The sequence below is a fragment of the Lissotriton helveticus genome, chromosome 3_1 (genome assembly GCF_964261635.1).
Source record: "Lissotriton helveticus chromosome 3_1, aLisHel1.1, whole genome shotgun sequence".
NCBI classification, from domain to species: Eukaryota; Metazoa; Chordata; class Amphibia; order Caudata; family Salamandridae; genus Lissotriton; species Lissotriton helveticus.
In genome coordinates, this window is record NC_136061.1 from 1931414974 (window position 1) to 1931437532 (window position 22559).

The 22559-nt window shown below is 46.5% G+C and overlaps 1 protein-coding gene across 2 annotated transcripts in view; it reads right to left on the minus strand.

Moving 5' to 3' along the window:
* Positions 1-22559, minus strand: part of SPG11 (SPG11 vesicle trafficking associated, spatacsin) — a 573976-nt gene that overhangs the window by 324143 nt on the left and 227274 nt on the right. For both annotated transcript variants that reach the window (XM_078682963.1, XM_078682964.1), the window contains exons 13-16: positions 12791-12862; positions 6210-6337; positions 5626-5801; positions 5324-5537 (exon numbers count right to left, since the gene is read on the minus strand). In XM_078682963.1, the coding sequence (XP_078539089.1) occupies positions 5324-5537; positions 5626-5801; positions 6210-6337; positions 12791-12862 (590 nt within the window). The remainder of the gene's footprint in view (positions 1-5323; positions 5538-5625; positions 5802-6209; positions 6338-12790; positions 12863-22559) is intronic.

A 22559-nucleotide genomic window follows, 5' to 3' on the forward strand; every position in this document is an offset into this window, starting at 1 on the left:
TGCTGGATTTCGAAAAGAAAGGGAAACTCTGTCTTCATCGCGAGAAGACTAGTTATTATAATAATATTTTCATTGGTTCCAGTCAATGTGAACACAATTACAAGGTAATTGGAGGTTGGGGTTTCAAAAATGGGTCAGAACCTGGGTTTCCCGGAATTCATTATGTATGTGGAAACAAGGCTTATTTCAAATTGCCGGATCACTGGTATGGAAGCTGCTATTTTGGCATTGTTTTCCCGAAAATATACCACGTGAATAAAATTGCTGGAAGCAACGAAAACACTAATGGCTTAGTGCGTAGTAAAAGAGAAAGCGTAGGTGAAATAATGGGTAGTATTTTTAGTGCACTGATACCTGGAGTGGGAGTGGTTCTGAACACTCACAGAATTTGCAAATTATCCACAATAGTGGATGTGTTGTCTACGGACACGGCTCATGGATTTCTGCTGGTCAATACTGAAATGGTTGCGATCAGATCAATGGTTTTGCAGAACAGACTTGCTCTTGACACCTTATTAGCAAAAGAGGGCGGAGTCTGCCGGATGTTGAAGGCGCAACATTGTTGCACTTACATTCCGGACAAAAGTGTGCAGTTCAAAAGATATGTGAAAAACATTACTAATTTGGAAAAGGAACTCAAACAGACTGGTTGATGGTCTCTCCAATGTAGGTCATTGGTTTGCTAGTTTAGGTAAAAGCTTATTGTTTAAGGTACTGATGCCAATTGGAGTGATAGGTCTTATCCTATTTCTCATATTCGTCTGTTGCAAATGTCGCAAGCACACAAAGAAATACCAAGTGAATGCGAGAGGAGTGAAACGGAGTGCGGATGAGCTTGAATTGGAAGAAATGAATAATCAGATTTATAAAAAGGTGAAAAATTCTCACCCTACCAAAAATGAGAAAGAGAAACTGAATCGCCTGTTGGAAGAGATAGAAATGTACAAGGTGTGAAAGAAAGTTGGCATCTGGTTCCATTGTTTTGTGATGATAGTAAATATCATCAAAGAGGGGATTGATAGAGCAAGATTTCGCATCGCGACTTGCTCGAGTCAAGAACCTCGAAAATGTGTTGTAATTTCGTAATTTCAATTGTTCGTTTTACTCTTTTTAATGTATTTTGAATGTGCGTGTGTAATAGTGAAGCTTGCCTATGTGTTCTACTAATACGATTAATCCTTGTTCCTAAAATGGCCGCTGCTTGACTTTCCTCTTCTGCGCATGCGTCAGTCACACTCACGTGACTTCACGTAGATATAGTTCTGGAGGGAAAGGGTGCGCATGCGTAATCGCCATAAAATGGCAGCTTAATGTGATAATGAAGTGAAGCTCGTGCTATTGCTCATCGTGTCGTTATGTGTAGCACTTACCCCTAATTGCATAGTATAATTTTTTTTATGATAAACCTGAAGTGTGAAATCATGACATGTAATACATTCATTCATTCTATGTTTTAATTTGTTTTCGCTTACTTTTCATGTATCCTCGGCACGGAGGGGTGATGGGGGTTGTGCGTCCATCTTGGAGTGCAGTTCTGCGCAGGACCAGCCATGGCGAGGTGACATTGAAACCGAGCCAAGAGAAGGTTACTGCCAAAAAGGGCCTGGGAAGATGCACCTTCACCCAGCCGGAGAAACAGAACTTGTACTGCACTTGCAACAAATGTATACACTGCTATTGTATTCTGTGTATTCTCTCATGGGAACCCCAACCTTGCTAGGCGGTACCTTAACATGCAAAATAAGTCTTACAATAGTCTGTTCTGATTGGTGTGTTAACCATATCCTACCTTAGGACCAATCAAAATTGGGGATTCTGACACTTTGCAACATTTGGGGGGTGGTACACTGTCCCAAAACAGTATAGCTAGCCTAGGTTTACCTAGGGAATTTGTCCGACTTGTCCGAATAGCTGACCTGTCACTGACCCAACGCACTCAATAGGTGACTGAAAATACAGAGCGCTGTGGAGCACTCTGTCCGAATTTGACCATAGACTAAGGTTTTACTAAACCTTAAGTGCTGGCGGAGCACTTTGCTGGGGAGTTCGCTAACCCAATCGGGGTTCTGACTGATAACTGCAGAGAGGGTGGAGCGCAGGCGTTGCTTCCGAACTGCGGGTGCTGGTCGTATCCTGGTGGTCCTGTCCTGATCCTAATCTGGGTTTCCTGTCCTGTCCTGAGGTGTCCCTACTGCACCTGCTGTCCCATTGATGACTGCTATTCCTTGGGGTATTTCCTGTCCTTAACTGACCCGTGGCCAGGGTTGGTTTTCACACCAGTCTAGGTAAATATCTTGCCGAAAACTCTGAACCGCACCTTTCTATTTTTCCGTCTTTGCTTCAATAAAGACCTACCTTTGCATATGATAATTTTCCATGTTTTCCGCAACCATTGCATATCATAAAGTTATTTGCATTTACTTTCATAGCGTGTTCCTATGTTATCCTACCTTTTAGAAATCATTTTCTACATTGCAGTTTATAATTTCCTGATGTGGCCTATAATTTTCTCTTAACATTTAACTGAAGTACTTTACTAGAGTTATAGCGTGTTTTCAATTTTCACCCTTACTATATCTGTTAGGATTCCAGATTTTCATTCACCTTCATGAAAACTGTCTTAGCGGGTTCCCTATAGCCCTAGTTACAAATTAGATGGTTGCCCTTACATTTTCCTGTAATGGTTATGTACCCTTGTTACCTTGATTATCGTTTTCCTTTTATCTGTAAGCCTAATGATTTTCCAAGCCTGAATTCTAGATAAAGAAACTTAAAACTTCCTAGTTGTCCGTGGTCATTTTATGAAAATATCAAAGTAATTTTATGTTGGGTTTTGTATTTTGCTGCCTTTCCTTTTACAGCTAGCTCCCTGACCCATCGTGGTCATAGGTACCCGTGTCGGTGGATGGTAAGTCGGGTACACTGGAAATAGTAGAAAACAGGGACTCACAATTATTGGTAGTAGATTGTAAGGTCATCTGATCAATGTATGTGTTGAATTAAAGTATATGGGCCCAAGACTGAGTTGGTGAAAATATTGGTCGGGTGACTTGCGATCTCTATCAGTGGCACATTGGGGAATTTGGAACCCTTAACGTCAGTGTCAGTTTTCAGTTTGGCATGGCTGCAGCCTATATACCTCCAATGCTCTTGTACCCTTCACTTAATTTCCTTAACAAAAAAGATTTTAAAAGAGGTTCAGTTACCTAGTTTGCTGGTGACATTTCTATATATTTTCTATATTGTTTTATTTTTTAAGTAAAAAAATGGGATTGGCCAATATGGACTGTTTTTAGACTGCTAAATAATTTTGAAATAATATATGGCATTCCTGAAGAAAGTTGAAGATGCAACATGGAAATATATATATATCTCTGGAAGAAGTACTGTGGCCTCTCGCATGTAGGAAAGACTATTCATTGCGCATGGTAATCAATGGAGATCTCCTGAAGGAGAAAATAAAATGGAATATGGCCAAAAGTAATTACCAGTGTCTGAGATTATGTCAAGCATTCCACCCATCACCCATTCCACCCACTATTCCTACTACTCTTAGAAATGTTCTGGTCGAGTCATTGGTTAATTAATGGCTTGACTATGGCAAGATTCTGTATCTAGTAATATCGAACAAACTGACTGAGGGACCAGCAAAAAATAGTGCATCCCAATTAATGACTGGGCTCAGACAGAATGACTATATATCCTGTGCTCGGAAAAACTTGGATTCGCTCCACATTGAAGATTATTTTACATTTAAATTGATGCATACATAATATTCGTTACCTGGGCTTCCTAGATCTCTGGAATAAATGAACCTATCCTCGACCATCATGGGCACCCAGATCTTTGATCAAATGTGGTATATCTCTGAACATACACTGAATAATACTGAGAAAGTTTTTCTCATTAAGGAGTCATGTTCTGCGGAAAATACTATATGATTGGGGAAAATGTTTTTATCACCCAAGACCTACATTATAAATAAATAAGAAATAAACTCCTAATAGATAATAAGCTATTTCCTGCATAAATGTTTTTGTTACACTCACAAAATGTACTTTAATATCACTTGTCCAGCTAAGTGGCAGGTTCGGAACTTTGCAATGATCTATATAATTGTTCTAATACACCATTCAATCTTTAAGACTTTCAGAGCATAACTTACTACAAGACCTAGATCACAGCAATACAGTATGCTGAGGGAAGATGTACAGATATATCTAGAAGACCCATCACAACTGTGGGAAAAACGGAAAAGGACTTGAAAGATTTAGTAAAAAGAGTCAATACATTAAATTCCAAGGTCAAGGGAACTAGAATCTAGGTGTCAGATTGTTTCAAACTTATACAACAGGCCATATTGTACTCCAAAATGATAAAAACAAATGGCTGGAGAACTCTTGCTCTGCAATTTTGGGGATTTTATTTCTCGCATGTCACCAGAAAATAAATGATGAGCAGGAGCAATTCCAGCTTCATAGGTGACATGGGTGATGAAAGGGTTTGAGCAAAGAGAAGCAGAGCTGTGCAGAACTTTCAGCCACCCATCAGAAAGACTTTATAGGAGGAGGCACTATTATTGCTGAAGTGTAGAATAACGGAGGTGGAGAAGCAATAATTATGTTTCAGTTTCGAAAGACAACTGGATACTTCAGAGGAAAGAGTGCTCAAATACGTGACATAAACAATATGCCATGCATGTCAATCACTAAGAAATCAATGCATTTTAGAATGTATGATACCTCTTGGCATGCAGCCAGAACACCTATTGCGTGTGAAGGGAAAGGCTACATGTTCACACAGACACAAGCTGCCCAGGGACAAGACCTAACCTACCTTCATGTTTCTCTTTTTTAGTTCTGACAATATTATATAGTTTATCATAGCTTTCACCTTTGCATGCAAGTCTTTTTTACATGACCTTGAGACGTGGAGTTTGGGGATCTGACATGAAAATAAGGAGGTGGTCTATAAAGGTAAGAAGTGATCCTAAACACAGTACAACTGGTTTACGTCTGTCCCCTTTCTTCTTATATCATTACCTTGTACATTGGCTCACATCACTTGGCTATTAAGGGCCCCTAGTTTGCTACAAAGAACAAGCTGCTTGAAGTTTCAACAACATGACGGAAGTATTAATATGGAGACTAAACAGATAGTTTTATTCTTACATTTATGGTTACTGTGAGATGCATTGGTTAACTAACAGATATATCAATCAAACAAAGGATCTGAACAACGTTATGTAATCACTGTTAATTAGTAATTTAATCTAATCAGATATTCAACAAATTAGACCCCACCTGAATGCTGTGGCACTTACCTTGCCAGCAGGTCCAGGATTTCATGTCTCATGTAGCAGCTGCAAAGTGAGTTCTGGTCCACTATGTCTATGGTAAGGGGTGGCCAGTCTCCCCCTTCCGATGTTTGCAGGCTGCCCTGTTGGACAGATGCTGCTATCCAACTGAAAACTTTAGGCCAGGCATGAAGCGAAGTGAGGTGACTCCAAAGAACTTGAGGCGGGCACAGCCTCAACTCTGCATAGAGAAAAGAAGGAGGTTACTTGCAACAGAAATATCAGACTCTCCTGCCCCAGGGCTGTGCAACAAACATTAGAATACTAACCCTGCTCAGATCTCCTGGAGACGACGATTCCTTCCTGGATCAGTTTATCCCACTGCTGCGCCCACTGCAGGATCACACTGCAACTTTGGGGACTCATCTTCTCTCTCTGGCTACACTGCAAGAATGAATCAAGAACTGCTTCCTGGCCAGAGACATCCAGATCCTTTGCCCAGCCCCTGAAAACAGAAAATCATGTTCAAGCAGCACAGTAAGCCATGTTGTGCGAAGAGTAACGTATGCACAGAAAACCCTGTTGAAAGCAAAGAAGCACATGCTCAGTGACCACAAAACGGTGTTACCAACAGCATTTACTGGGAAGACAAGAAACAGCAACTCAACAGATAGAGCCTTTGATGTCTTGGAGTAAAGATCAACATTGGACCCAAATCAAGAAAGAAAATTAAATGACCATGTTTGATATTTTTATTTTTTTACTTTTAGGAAATTCTTAACTATTTACACATTTAAGATGCTTAAGTTTTCACCTTTAGTTATTCAATGTTTCATGCCACTCTGCACCAGGAACGATGTGCTGCAGTTTATTCTTGTGATAACTACGGGTGTAGATGATAAGTGAAGCTCACCTGCATTTCGCAGACGTCTCCTCCTCGGACATCAAGACCGCAGAGTAATGCTCTTCCACTTGACAGACATTTTCAATCATTTCCTTCTCTTCCTCCGACAAGTATTTCTCCTGTTCTAGGAATTTGACCTGGGAGTGCAAAATGAATGCATGAATGTACCTTATCATGCTGTCTGTATTACTGACCTCTCCCCTTCACCATCACATCCATGGAATTTTTAAATCGCTTGTCTTGATCAGGAGTGAGACACCTCTGCATAGTAAGGTTAGCAGAGCTGGAGTGTGTGGAGGTTTTCATGGGGAACATATGTCTTGTACCATAAATAATACATTACAGGTCAGAAGAATTACAATATTTAGAATGAGATTGTGCATAATAATTCAGCGGACAAAGCCTGGAAATGGGAAATCGCAAGTACATGAGCATGGCTATGTCGAGAAATAAAGCATTTTAAAGCAATTTGAGAAAAAAACACTAAAGTCGATATCTGCAATATTACACATTTCAACAAGAAGTGAGGCTATGTATTCTGTATGGGGGGAAGAATGTTTGTCTAGAGCCTAAGCTTTAATGATTTGTGCAGGTGTCAGTATCATAAGAGAAGACTGGGAGCATCATAAGAAAAGTAATAGGTTTGTAAAACGTGCATACATACATACATACATACACTGCATGTTTTAAACTGATTTTACTTAAACTGCTCTTTATGGTACCTTTCACTGTTATCTGTACGTCTGATCGCCAACTGCAACATCTAGAATAATATCTTTCTAGAACTATTAAAATGTCAATGTTTTTCACTTTATGTAGTTAGTTTAATAGTATTCACACATTTTTACTCTTTAAGGTCATACACTGCTTCTTACTCCTCAAACCAGCCCTGCGGTGGCTTAAAGGGAGAAATGGGGCACTGAATAGTAGCCCATCAAAAAAAGTGGAAAAATAGAGAGCCTGTTGGGGGCTGTTTTATGAACTGAAACGCTCTAAACAAACCTTGTAGAAAAACAGAGAAAATCAATTTTTAGTCTAAAGAATCACAGGTTTCAGTAGGTAATTGTATTCCTGCACCGTGCACGTATGCAATTTTGTTACCAAAATGGGGAATGACATGTAGACAAAAATGAGCTGAAAATGTGTCCTGCGGCCTGTGTCCATGACCTATGGGGAACATCCCAGCCTTATCCTATCAAGGTGTTGTAACTAAAGAACAAGTTACTTACCTTTGGTAATGGCTTATCTGGTAGAGACTCCATCTAGCCGCAGATTCCTTACCTTAGAATTATCTAAAAGCGTCAAACTGGATTTGGAAATGTTTTCATTAACAGTAACCCTATGCACCGGTAGGTGAAGTCGATTGGCTGTGCGTGGTGTCGTAGAGCCAGAAGTGATGTGCACAGTGCCTATATATGTGCCACCCCAGCACTCTGACATCAGTTTCTTTTTGCGACCTTCCACACCAGGCGCACAGAGCCACAAAAAGCATGGCCACTGTTGTGGAAAAACTAGGACCCTACAAAAGGAAACAGCCCTGGCTCTTGAAATTGATTCACATAGAGGGGAGGATGGGTGGGTCAGTAAGGAATCTGCGGTTAGATAGAACTTCGACCAGAAAAGGCGTTACAAAAAGTAAGAAACTTGTTCATCTAATAGAGATTTCTAGCCGAGGATTCCTGAACTTAGAATAATACCCAGGCAATTCCTCCATGGAGGTGGATCTGCGAAACTGTTACACACATGAAAGTCCTACCGAACAAAACAAGCAAAGTGCCCAACCCAACAAACTTGACTGTCCAGGCAGTAATGCTTTGTGCATGTGTGAAGAGAAGCCCATGTTGTTGCCTGGCAGATATCCAGGACCGGAACTCCGCGTGCTAATGCAGTGGTTGCAGCTTTAGCTCTGGTGGAATGAGCACTCAAATCTTCAGGGTGTTGCTTCTTGGCTAATGCATAGCAGATCTTTAATGAAGAGAATGCCACAAACTTTCCCCAATGGCAGGCGTATACCATTTTGGTGGAGGGACACCTGGCTGCCATGATAACATCGCCGACTTCAGGCGGAAGGTCAAAATCTGTCAACTGTCGCTGCTCAATATCCACACAAGGCGGCAAAGCGCTGATAGGTTCAGGTGGAAAACCCTCCCCTGCTGCTGCAACAGAATATCCTCTGGAAGGGGCAGTCTGCTCGGAGGACCGATAGCTATGCTTAACAGGGTAGGATACCAAACTCTCCGAGCCCAGTATGGAGCCACAAGGATGACTTGGCCTTGGTTGTTCCTGATCTTTTTGAGAACTCTGGGCAGGAGTGGTATGAGAAGAAAAGTGTATAGGAGGACTGAGCCACACTCCAGAAGAAAAGTGTCTCTGAGCGAGAGCCGCCTTGGAAACTCCAGCGCGCTGAACTGCTGACTGTGTGCGTTCTTGGCAGTGGGGAACAGATCTAACCAAGGCTCTCCCCATTGCTGAAAGACACCTTGAACCACCTCTGGATCAAGATGCTTTTGTGATCCATTTGGCAGCCCTGGCATTCAGAGCGCCCACCTGGTGTTAAACCACCAGGGATATGCCCTGACGTTTCAACCATGTCTAGTGATGCAAGGCCTCTTGATAAAGGGTCCACAACCCCACCCTACTTGTTGCAGTACCACATGGCGGTGTTGTTGTTCGTGAACATAAGTAGTAGCCTTCCCTTGATGGAGGGCTGAAAGGCTTTTAATGCTAGCCGGAGCTCAAGAAGGTTGATGTGGAGTCGGGATTCCGCTGGAGACCAGAGGCCTCTGATCTACACCTCTCCCAGATGGCCGCCACATCCCAGGAGCGACGCATCTGTCACCACCGTGAGATCTGGTTGAGGAAGGGAATGGGGTCTGCCACTGAGCTAATCTCAATTGGTTAACCTGCAGAACTTTTGCACAAGCAGGATGCAAGAGGCCATGAGGCCCAGCAGCCTCAGAGTCAGTCTCACAGAAATCCAGGAAAAAGGCTGAAGCATGGGTATCATAACTTGAATATCCTGGACAAGGTGATCGGGAGGATATGCCTGAAACAGCACTGTGTCCAAACAGCTCCAATGGAAGAAAGACTCTGAGAGGTGTCACTTTGGCATGTTGATAGTGAACCCCAGGCAGTGCAAGTCTGTCGCATTCTGGAGGTGGGAGACGACAGCCTGGGTGGTAAGGCCAAAAGGGAGCAGGGCAAACAAAATGCTCATGGCTTTCCATGAACCGCAGGTAATGCCTGTGGGCAGGCAGGACGGGGATGTACAATTATGTGGGCTACAAGTTCAACGCTACTATCCAGTCTCCCAGGTCCAGGGAAGACAGGACTTGAACGAGCGTGAGCAATTTGAACTTCTCTTTCTTGAGGAAGAAATTGATAGGGTGAAGGTCTAGGATAGGACAAAGGCCTCTGTCCTTTTTGGCCACCAGGAAGTAGCAGGAATAACAACCACAACTTCTCTGGCATCAGCAACCTCTTTGGCCAGGAGAGCCATCACTTCCTGGCGAAGAAAGGTAAGATTGCCCTCCATCAACCTGTTGCAAGCAGGTGGCATGGGTGGAGGAGTAGTCCCGAAGAGGAAGGATTAGCCCTTTCGAACAATTTTGAGAACACATCGGTCTGATGTTATAGACCTCCAGTGGGGCAGGTGATTGTGTAAGAGGGCAAACTAAAAAGGTTTGGAGGCTGTAGCTGCTGTGTGAGGCGTAGGGTGGTAGGTGTGGTGGTTGACTAACCCAACCTCTTGCTGCCCAACCCATGGTGGGTAAAGACGCAGCCGGAAGCCCCTTCTGGGGCCACAAAAAGGGCAAAAGGACCTGGCCATAGCCCTGTAGTCCTTGAAGCACTCTAGAACTGAGTCCACCTTGTCTCCAAAGAGAAGGGAGCCATTAAAGGGTATGTCCATAAGCGATGCTTGGCCATCCCTCGAAAAGCCTGTCATTCTCAGCCAGGCATGGCGCCGTAAGGCCACCATAGATGAAACCGCTCTGCCTAGTTAGTTGGTGGTATCCAGTCCACATCTGATTGTGAACTAAGCTGCATCTCTGACGTCAGCAACAGTTTGGAAACACGGGCAACACCTGCACAACTGAATCCCATACAGCATAGAAGTAATGGCCAAAAAAGGCACGCAGTGTTCACGGACTGCAGTGCTGGGCTGATGGAAGAAAACTTGTTCTTGCCTTAGGTGTCCAGCCTCAGATTCCTTATTAGGTGGAGTGGTACGGAACGCACCAAGATTTACACAGGAAGTAGAGGCTTGGATGACCAAGCTCTCTGGGGTAAGGTGTTATGTGAGGAACTGGGGATCCCCTGGGGTGGTGCAATGGCGGTGGGCATTTGTCCTATGCACAGGAGCCCTTGTGTGGGGCTACAACCAAGTCCTAAGCAGGACGTCCGTGAGGGCTTAATTAAATGGGAGAAGTGGCTGAAGCACCTCTGTCAAGACGTTAGTTGACTGCCACTGAGATGAGGCTAAGGTCCGGGACCACCGCCACCCTTCTCACCACCACAGCAAATGATTCTCCCTCCTCCATAGTCACGGTAGTTTCCAGTCCACTGGCCTCCACCAAGTCCTCACACAAGTCCATTTTGGGATCTAGGGGCTGGCATTCTTCAGGGTCCAGAGACCCCTCCCAATCCTCTTCAAGTATGAGCCAATTGGAATAGGGCCCAGGATCCGGCCTGGAACCCATGACTCCAGTCAGCGCCCGAGTACTCCCCTCCAGCTCAGAGTCACAGTCAGGGATTAGAATGGGGATGGTGCTGCTGGAGAGCGCTGGCAGTGCAAGGGGGTGTCAGCAATGGGAATGGATCCGGGGGAGGTCAAGATGGTACAACCAGTGCTGGTCCGGATTCATCTGTAGATTCAAGGGGCCAGATGGCTGCGGGGGCGGACCTACCAGCGTGGAACCAGTAAGGGGTCTCTCGAACCCACAGGGCCCGAATGCTGGCTGGCAGGGACGGGCCACTCAAATATGAGGTGCATGGCCTCATAAACTCTTGAAGTTGGACAGGGGCGTACCAGCTCCCAGAAATTCGAAAAGGTGTGGAGCCAGTCCAGGCACAAGCTCACAGCGGAGCCAGGCCTCGATTGACGTTGCTCCCTCGACTAGTCTGAAGATCACGATGGATACGTTGGCGAAGTCTAAGTCCTCTTCGATTACTTCTTTTTCTTGTGGAACTTACCCAAACGACCGGACGACTTCAGAGTGCGACGAGGATCTTGGGCTCTGCAACTGATCCTGGGATCTTCCTCTCGACTGGGATTGAGACTGTTGCAGCGTCGCACTTCAAGCGGCAAGGAGCTTGATAGCTGGCTCCCTCAAGGCCTTGGGATGCATGGCGCAGCCAGCACTAGGTGCAGGTCTTCACGTCGTAGTCGCGATCAAGGCACCAGAGACAAATGAAGTGCTGATCTGTTACTGACATCTGTTCATGACAGGCACTGTAGAGCTTGAAGCCAGCCCTCCTAGTCGTCATCCCTGCCACGGAGAAGTCTCTCAAAAAGAGACTTTGACAATGGCGAAAAAAAGTCAGTCGAAAATTGACTGGGGGATCTGTGCTGACTGGTGCGGAAATAAAAGAACCATCCTGGGCGTGCTGGGATGTCACTTATATAGTCAACTCGCATATTACTTCCGCTGCGGACGGCATCAATGACGCCACCTACTGGGGTGCAGGGGTACTGTTCATGAAAACATTTCTGAATCCAGTCCGACGCCTCGTGGTAATTAGAAGGTAAGAAATCTGTAGCTAGAAGTCTCCATCAGATGTTAAAAACAAATGATATATAAACACTGAAGAAGTAGGTGATCATAGGAGCAGTGTAATTATGACAGAGTAAGAAGGAGGAACAAGGAAAAGATAAAGGTGGAAATAGAAAGAAGTAAAATGGTGCAAAAGGAATAAGGTAGAGAGAGAAAGAAATGGAAAATGCAGTAAAGTAGAAAAAAGTGGAAAAAGAAGGAGAATAATGGCATAGAGAGATAATGGGCAAGGAGAAAAATACCTATTCAGATAACAATGGGGATAGTAAAATAACAGAACAAGATAGGTGGGAAAGAGTAAACAAGAACACGGGAGAAACATGGAGCGAGAGAGCAGGGGCATAAGGAACAGTGGACAGAGATGAAAAATCAGGACATTTGGGTGATTGACAGGTAAGAGTAGTGAAGGCAGACAAAAAGAAGGGGGCATAAATATAATGGAGGTGGTGGAGGAAGAAAGCTAAAGCGAGAGGACAACCATATTCCTCTGATTCCTCTTTGTCCAGTCAAATAGTAAAATCAGCTATTCCCTCTCTCACAAGCACTTTTTTAAATTTAGATTTAAAAAAAAAAAATGTACTCAAGAACATTTTATTTAAATTTCTTTTCAGTCAGGTGAAGAGAAACCTAAGTCTAGAAACCAGAAAGTGGGACAATTTATATTTCCTCAAATCTAATAATTGTAAACACAACTTTGAGCTTAGGATCTGTTTCGGGAGATTTTAAAGTTCTTCTTTCCTTCCCAAAGGGAAGGATCATAGAAATGCTGCAAATGGCAGAGTTGTTACAATACTAAGTTTGATATTTGTTACTCACCAGAAGATTTCGAATGCTTTTATCAGCTGTGTAAAGGCAGATGCGGTGCAGCTCCTCCTTCACGTTCAGGCCCTGCAAAGGATGGTCAAAATAAATATCACCATACTTAAAATGTACTTTCTCTCTCTGTAAACTAATTCTACAAAACAAAACATACGACAGTGCAGTAGGAGAACGTTACTTACCTTGCTACTTCTGGCCCGTACATTTTTTATTGGATGATTAACAATTTAGAATGCTTCTCCTGCAAAGCCTTCAGATACCCCTTATCACTCATTACATCACAATCAACCAGATGATAAACCAATCGATTATAAGTGCTAATAGTACCAAACAAGAAAACAACATGGGCTTACTTTCAAAGAAGAAGCTGTAATGATTCATTCCTTTATTTGGAACTATTGTGAAACCCTTTGGCTTTCATATAGACTGCAACTACTACTTAAAACTCATATGGGCATCAGGACAAAAAGTGACTGGTATCTCACTTCACTGAAATATCAAACCACAAATATCTGATATTTCTCTGCCAAGGAAGATCATTTGGGGATAAAACCACAAGCAATAGGCTAACTGGTTTACATAGAAAATCAAGGTTACTTTCGCTACAGACAAATCATCTTATACCTGTGGAATACAGTTTATGGTTCAATTGTGTTAAAAGCTGGGCACTCACTAACTCGCCTAGCATATACATGAAGGGAACCATTCAAAAAGACAAAAATACAAGCGAGTAAATTTACACGTGTCAATTTACTCTTACTATTTTTAATAACTTCACCTACACTTGACTATTCACCATTTCCAAGAGCCTAAATTACAAGTCAAGATTTATTACTTGTAACTTTTCACTAGCAGGCAGAGGTCTCAACCAACAGGGTGGACATCTCTCTATCGTAAAGTACAGGAAAACGTTTCAAGTTTATTAATCTTAAAAATAATTTAGTAATAAGGGGGGCGTGGCCAGCGGCATGCTAGACTAGACGTGTCTCCCGGGAGCTCCCGGCCGACCTCTAAAGATCCGACTAAATTTGACACCATCACGAACTGACACTCGACCACAGGCAGTCAGAGGTGGTCTGGAGGGGATTGAGCGGTCCGGCACACGAAACGGTGCCCTTTGGAGTGAGCCACACCAAATTCTACACGGCACCCCGGGTAGAGGAGAGGACGCCGGACAAAATGGCGGCGCAGTAAACGGCCGGAGGGATAGACCCACACCTGCCCGGGCGAGCTTGACAGACGGGGAAGAGAGCGGCGCATCGGATCCTTGGAGCCCGCGGAGCCGGGGGGGCAGCAATCACCCCCGTGTCGGCCGGCATTTCAGACGGTCACAGACCCGTGGGAAGAGAGAGGAACTCCGGCGGTTAATACTGTCCCAAAGAGGTGGGCCGGAACTGGAGGGTCCTCGTGTGCAGCGATCCAGCCGGGGGAGTGAGACGGACACCGGGCGGCTAAAGAAGTGCACCGGTGGGGCAGCGGACAGCACCGGGGCGCGAGACGCCCTTACACAAGATGGCGGCCGCAACGCTACACTGAGGAGAGAAGGAGAGCCTGGAGGTGCCGACGGCGAAAGTGAGTGGTTCCCTGCCCGCGCATACTGCAGCGACGGCCCGGAGGAGGCACGGGGGGCGGCCAGGACAGTAAGGTCGCCGCTGAAGTGAGCTCGGTGCTCCACATCCTTTACCAAGATGGCGGCCATAACAGCGGAGTGTTGCAGCGTATGAAGAGTGCTCACAGCTGGAGGATCAGTGGGGCTGAGGGACCGGGACCTGGCGGAGGGGTTTGAGTGACACACAGATACGCTGCTGAGGGAGACGGTGGTAGGTCCCCCCCCCCACTGCACCTGAGGGGCCGTCTGGACACGCGGGAAGCAGCAGAACACAGCACCCGGGTAAGCCCGAGAACGGCGCGCTCTGCCGCCGGCCGCCCGACCGGCTTGGGACGTGAACACTGCAGCACGGGAGAGGCACTGCTACGCCGGCCCGCAGGCACGGGGAGGAGACGCACTTTGGGGGTACGAGAGCTCCACAGGCCGCATGTGTCGTTTGGGGAGTGGGGGCTGGGACTGCAGCAGCAGCACAGGCCCGGTGAAGTGTGAGGACGACGAGAGGCAGCGCGAGCTAGACCGGGCCACAGAGTGGACCTGACCTCTGCGCTTTGAAGAGCAGGAGCCCCAAACCAGCCAGAGCGACAAATTGAACGGAGCGAGAGACCAGGTGGTGACACGCGCCCGGTGGGGGCATTGCAAGACGAAGCGGAAGGGTACGGGACGACCGGCCAGTATACCACCCGGAACAGTCCTCCAGGGCCGTACACGGTGGGGACAATCCACGAAAGAGTAGCGGACATACGGCAGACAGCACCCGGCACACGTGACACGCGGTGAGGATTACTACGAGGTGGCAACCACGAAAGGTCAACCTACACACACCATCGCAGCCACATCACGAACTTAGCGACGATGGTGAAGAAAGACCACCTCCCGCCCAAGCCGCCCAAGCAAGGCACGCTGGACACCTTTACGGCGCCGAAACCGTCCAAAGACAACGCGGGGGCGGCGGCGGAGGGAGCCACCGACACGGACAGGCTACTAGCAGCAATCCAGGCGTCTAGATCAGACATCCAGGACTCACGAGCAGCTTTGGAGGTTAAAATTGGGGAGGTGGGCTCCGAGGTCACGCTCCTGCGACAGGATTTCAAGAACCTCTCCGCCAGAGTGACAGAGACTGAAACACGCATTGGTGAGGCCGAAGACTCGATCACGACGCTCAAGAAAGATATGGCGGAACTTCAGGCGTCGCACAGACAGCTACTATGGAAGGTGGACGATGCTGAGAACAGGGCCAGGCGCAATAACCTCCGATTCGTGGGTTTCAGAGAGGGAATCGAGGGGAACAATATGGCGGCCTTTCTGCATACGTGGATCACGGACACTTTCACAGGGGCCCGCTTCTCATCCTGCTTTGTGATCGAAAGAGCTCACAGGGCGCTCCTTGCAAGACCTCCGGAGGGCGCCAGGCCCCGACCTGTGATCGCCCGCTTCCTGAATTTTGCCGACAGAGACTTAATATTGCGTGAGGCGAGGAAGATGGGTAACATCCGAGTGGAAAACACCAACATAATGATTTTCCCAGATTATAGCCAAGAAGTTCAGAGGCAACGGCGCTCTTTCGAATCAGTGAAAGTCAAATTGAGATCATTGAACATTACATACATGTTGCTCTTCCCGGCAAAGCTCAAGGTACTCTACAAAGATAAAGCACACTTCTTCACTCACCCAGACGACGCATGGCAGTGGTTGGAGGAGAGACCGATTCTCAATAGTCGGGAAACAGTTGGGAGAGAGGAACTGGCGAAAGCAGCACAAGAGAAGGCGCGGTGGGGCTCCCCACAACGGCAGAGGAGGAAATCCAGGAGATTGCACTCGAGATACACAGGGACCCCGTACCAGCCACGCCCGTCAGCAGGTACCAGGAGAGGTAGATCTGAATCCCCAGGGACGTCGAGCTGGGCGCACAAGTCTCCGAGGAGGCACCAGGACCAGGCCTGCTCGGAGGGGGAAGGGGAACGCCTCAGGAACCCGGACGGGAATGATGAGCAATCGGACAGTGATCACCGCTCATTGCATCCACTAGAAGCAGAGATACGGCAGTTGGAACAGGATAGAGCCGATAGACACTGCAGCACGGCACCGACCACGCAAGACTCGCACGCATGAACGTGGAAAAGGTGGACGGCTGGATGGTCGGTCGGGACACGGACATGACACGCAAGTGGCCACAACCCTTTCAGTAGTTGTTTCCGTTTACTTTGACACCCTTTTCTTTTTTTCAGGAACAGTTTATTTGTTAGTGTAACAGTTGTTCCGCCACCTGGACACAAGCTCAGGGAGTGATATATACCTCGGCTGGGTTACTCGACTGGCAGGGGGGATACATCACGGTTTGCTATAGGCGGAGTTTTGTGAGACATAGTTGAATAGAGGGGGGGAGTGGGGGGGTGACAGACCGACTTCTACCAACAGCTTGAACCTTGATGGGGTCGAGTCTGGAGGGGGAGAGAGGTGGGGAGGGGGGGGGAAGGGAGAGTGGAGTTACAACGAGTTGGGGAAGTTGGGGGGGTCATTGGGAAAGGGAACACATGAAGGAAGACAGTCAGAAACTTGAGATTCGAACTAGTCACACACAGTGGCGAGGGTCTCCTACCAATCGGCAGAGGAGTTGCACAATATGGCAGGTACACTAACGTCATCAGGAAGATTGCACAGGGGAATCTCCATTTTGGCGTGGAATGTTAACGGGTTGGGGTCCAAAATAAAGAGAGGTCTGGTGAATTCATACATCAAGCGGCTCGCCCCGGACCTGGTCCTACTACAGGAAACGCACATGAGGGTAGGGCAAGGGGAGTCGCAATACTAATTGACAAGACACACCCCTTTACCGTAACACGCACATGGAGTGATCCACAAGGTACATACGTGGGGATTCAGGGAACGTGGAATAGACTAAACATGACAGTGATCTCAGTCTATGCCCCTCCGAAGCTCCAACCACGCACACTCAGGGAGGTGGCGTCCATACTGCTAGACACGGCGGACACGTTGCAAATTGTGGGGGGGACTTCAATGACGTCATGTCGGAAGAACTAGATCGTTCGGGACCCGCGCGCAGAGGGGGGGCAAAGACAGCGCTGGCGGCTTATATGGCTGAGATGGGGCTCACTGACACATGGCGATGGCGACACCCGACACAGGAGGCGTACTCCTTTTATTCAGGGGCACATAAGGCCTTCTCCAGGCTAGATTACATTTTCGTGGCAAGGCAATACCTGTCAGAGGAAGATGAGTACACATATAAAGCAAGGGGGATTTCGGATCACTCCCCCCTCTATGCGAAATTGGGGAAATCCACCGAAAGACGAGAGACGGAATGGCGCCTGGCGGCATGGGACATTCAAACTCCAGACATACAACGGGGTCTGAGGGCGGACATAAAAGTATACATAGCCGAAAACGAGGGTTCGGTAGACTCCAAAATTACCTTCTGGGAGGCCATGAAACCGGTGTTGAGAGACAGACTCAAAGGGAGACTGAGGGACGAACGAAACAGGCGGCACAGGGAGGCGATGGCGTTGGAAACTGGTATCCTGACCTTGGAAGGTGACTACCACAGAAACAAGAGGGGGGACACACTGAGGCAGTTGCAAGACAAACAAAGGGAGTACAGAGAGCTGGTGTCGAATGAGGCAAGAACGCAATCGCTGGCAACGTTGCACCGCCTCTACGATGTAGGCGACAAATCGGGTAAGCTGCTGGCGTGGTTAGGTAGGAAAGAGAGAGCTGCGCGGTGGGTGGCCCAAGTCAGGAGGGACGAGGGGCGCATGGAAACAACGGACAAGGGCATTGCCGAAGCATTCGCACTACATTACGAGAACTTTTATAGAGAAAGAGACCTCGGGACCGTGGACGAGGCTATACGATACATGGACAATGTTGATGTTCCATCTTTGGAGGTGGGAATCAGTGCCCCACTCGAGGCGGCAATTACGCGGGAGGAGATAACCACAGCCATTAATAACTTGAAAACGGGGAAAACGCCGGGACCCAACGGGTTCCCAGCGGAATTCTTTAAAAAAACAGCTGACTTACTGACGCGTCACCTCTTGGCCTTGTATGTCGAAGCATACGAAGCAGGGAGCCTCCCTCGAGATTTAGAATTAGCAACCATAGTACCAATACACAAACAGGGCAAGCCAATAGAGGACTGTGCCTCATACCGTCCCATCTCGCTTCTGAATATAGAGGTGAAAGTGCTGGCCATGATTCTGGCGGCACGCCTACGTACAGTCATTCCTGACCTTATCCACGCAGACCAATCCGGGTTTTTGCCGGACAGAGCGACAAAACTCAACCTTAGACGGACACACAACTGGCTCCAAGAGGTGAAGGATAGGACGGAGCCGCACTGGTTCATGTCCTTGGACGCTGAAAAGGCGTTTGACGCAGTGCACTGGCCATTTCTTATGGCGGTATTGTGTCGGTTTGGCTTTGGTCCGAACTTTCGGAGTTGGATAGGGCTGCTATACACGGCACCAAAGGCGCGGGTTCGAGTGAATGGATGCCTATCGCGAGAATTTCGAGTAGAGAGAGGCACAAGACAAGGATGCCCGCTGTCGCCTCTGCTCTTCACACTCACCATAGAAATATTGGCAGCCAGAATTCGGCAAAATCCGGAGATCCACGGTTTTGCATGGGGTGAGATAGGGGGGTCTCAGGAAAAAATCTCACTTTATGCCGACGATGTATTACTATACATTACGAAACCCGAGGTAACGGTAAGGGCGTTGTTTAGAGAGCTGGAGGGCTTTGGGGCGATGGCGGGCCACACCATCAACTGGCATAAGTCAGTCCTGTACACGCCGCAGGGTACGATACAGGGGGTAGCGCTACCTGACCGCCTACTCTCCACTGTGGAGGGGTTCCAATACCTTGGGGTCTATATCTCAGTGGATGAGAAGGTCTCCTTCCAGAAGAATGTGGGTCGAATAATGAAGGAGGCGGTAGAGGACATGACAAGGTGGAGGCAGTTGCCGCTCACCCTCTTGGGGAGAGCGGCAATGTATAAAATGATCACTTTACCCAAATTCCTCTACGCACTTCAGAATGAATACTACCCGCTCCCAGCCAACACTATCACCAGAATCCACGCAGACTTGCGATCCTTCATATGGCTAGGCAAACAGCCGCGCATCGCACTTCAGACACTCCAACGACACCAATATAATGGAGGGATTTCGCTGCCGAATCTTGAGGCATACTACTGGGCAGAACACCTAACCCCTGTGAATGATTGGCTACATACACCAGCGGACCACCCCACATACGCATTGGAACGGCACAAATTGTCTACACATAATATACTCCACTATCTATATGGTGGGAAGGCAGGGAGAAAGCTCTTGCCAGCGACGGTGATTACAATCCGATCGTGGACACGGGCTACGAAAGCCACGGGGTGGGAGGGGCGGCTAACACGTCAGACACCACTATGGCATTGCAATTGGCTCACAGAACTTCAAAAACTGAGAGGTTTCACCAGGTGGGACGACATAGGGATATCCACTATTGGGGATGTGATTCGGAACGGTGAGCTGAAGACATTCGCGATGCTGCGGGCGGAGTATGGCTTACACCACACGCAACAATACAAACACCTACAGCTAGCGCATGCCTGGAACGCACAGAAGGTATCACTACAAGACATGCCAGAGTATTCACCACTAGAAGGGAGACTCCTGCAGGAACAGATGGTACACCAGGCAGTGTCCCTCACGTACAAAACACTCACGAATAATATGCTGGGGACACTGGCGAAACTGAGAGGGGTATGGGAGGCGGAAGTAGGGGTATTGGAGGATCTAGACTGGGAGCTCATACTGATGCACCCTCGAGAGGTGGCCATTAAATCACGGTTGAGGCTGATCCAATTGAACGTCCTACATCGGACATATTTCGATAGAAGGCGCCTCCTCAGGATGGGCAGGATAACGGACGCCACATGCCTTAGATGTAGAGCGGCCCAGGGAGATTTTTACCACACCATCTGGTTGTGCGCAGAAATACAAAAATATTGGTCACACATTTTCGCTGAGCTGGGGGAGGTGCTGGAGATAGAGTTGACACTGGACCCGAAATTAGCACTATTGGGAATGGTTACGGAAGTCGACCTGCCACGCCCGCATATCACTTTCCTGGTGCTGGCTCTAGTGGTGGCCAAAAGGGACATTGCGAAATACTGGGGGGTAGCAGAGAGGCCAGACATCGAGGAGTGGAGGAGAGGGCTGGACCTCTATATGGCAGCAGAACGGGTGACATACAAGGCGAGGGGCTGCCCCAAGAAATTCCGAAAAGTGTGGAGTAAGTGGAGACAATACCATGGCCTGGAAGTGGGCGATAAGGGGTGATACTGGGAGGGAGGGAAGGCGGAGAGGGGTAGAGGGGGACACTTGAAAACGATGTGTGCCTGAAAGGGGGCAGGGCCACAGGGATCATGGAGGTACCGCACATATTGGGTATTGCACAACGAAATGGACAGGGGGACAAGCAACCGTTTATTGCACGTAAATGGCACTGAAGAAGAAGTGACTCATTGATAGAGAGACGGAAGATCTGACTGTCTTCCCTCCTAGGAAGAACAGCTATCAGTTGGTTGATTCATAAGGGTGGGTGGGCGGGGGCGGGGGGGGGGAGTTGCAGGTAGAAAACGAAAAGCAGGATTGGAGGGATACATGTGGAAAGTGTCAGCCTTGACGTTACAATACACTTCATGAAGTTTCGGACGTTGCCGCCCGGCCTCAGGGATGTGGGCACGATGGCTGTGGAAGTGTGACATACATGTAACTTTGATGTGTTGTTAGGGGCTTGACGCACCTATATCATTTAATGCCTGCAAGAAAAATAAAGTTTAAAAAAAAAATAATAATTTAGTAATAATATTTTATTGTTAAATATTAATGTAGATTAATCTGAAATATGCATTTTAAATGTAGAACACAATAAGAATGCTACAGCATTATAAACGTAATTCTAATTAAATACTTAATTATTTTTAGTGTATGCAGTTAAAATTATTTTTTAATACTTAAACAAAAAATCCAACTAAAGTATCAAATTCAAATGCATGTATTATGTAGTAAAATTTATTTAAAGTTATGCACAGAATTCATTTCAAATAATTTAATTATTTTCAAAAATACATTATTTTTCAAAATGTAATAATAGATTATTAAAATGTATTTAGATTGCATACTTCAAACCAAAGTGGTCACTGGTTGCTGGGGAGCACGCTCGCCAAATGGTGCGGCAGGGAAGGTAGACCGAACCTCCCATATAATCTTTATCAGAAAACAAACAACCATCACACTCCAGGAACTTTTCTTTATAGCATGTATTGTCACTCACAAGCGATTGCACTAACGCGTTTCGACCTTCGCGATCTTTCTCTCAGTGGGGGGGTTCATAATTAGTTTCCAATTTATCATGATGATCCACCCTTCTTTCTATACAGCATTCAGTGACATGTAGTTTCATTACTCAGTGGACTTAATAAAAGTGAATATCTTTAACAAAAAAATTATATTTTAAAACCAAAAGTGATGGTTTTAGTAGAAAGCCACCGGTTTTCTCATGTTTTCTCACTATGAGGCCTTTACACATGAACATTAAACAAATATATATTTTCTCCATAGAGCTCTCAAATTAATGATGGCGTGTGGAAATTTCATTGTGGCATTTTTCATAGTTCGCATAGTTCACATGTTTATTCATGAGGTTCCCATGTTTTTACGCTATTTCCATTGATTGCTTCCGCAGCCTAGTTATAGTTTTACCCGTTTCATCTATGTCATCTTTTTCAGCAGAAAGGTGCCAGAATTTGATCGGTTTGCATTATTTGTCACCCATGTGATATGGAGTTACAAGATTTTTGCAATGTCTGAATCAATGGCCTCAGTGGCCTAATTTTGATTTGTTTGTGACTTTATCAATATGGTTATGTCTGAGGAGTGACCGTCTTTTCTCCACTCTCATTCTAAAACATCCATATTGTGTTATTGTTATCATGCAACTACGTCTATGGTATTTTTAATGCAACATTTTAAATGTTATTCGTTTTTAATTACAATGTTTACTATTTTTGATATTAGCCTCAATTTCAGATCATTTTCTTCTGCCGATAGAAGAGGTTGCTGTATTGTTTTATAAATGTAC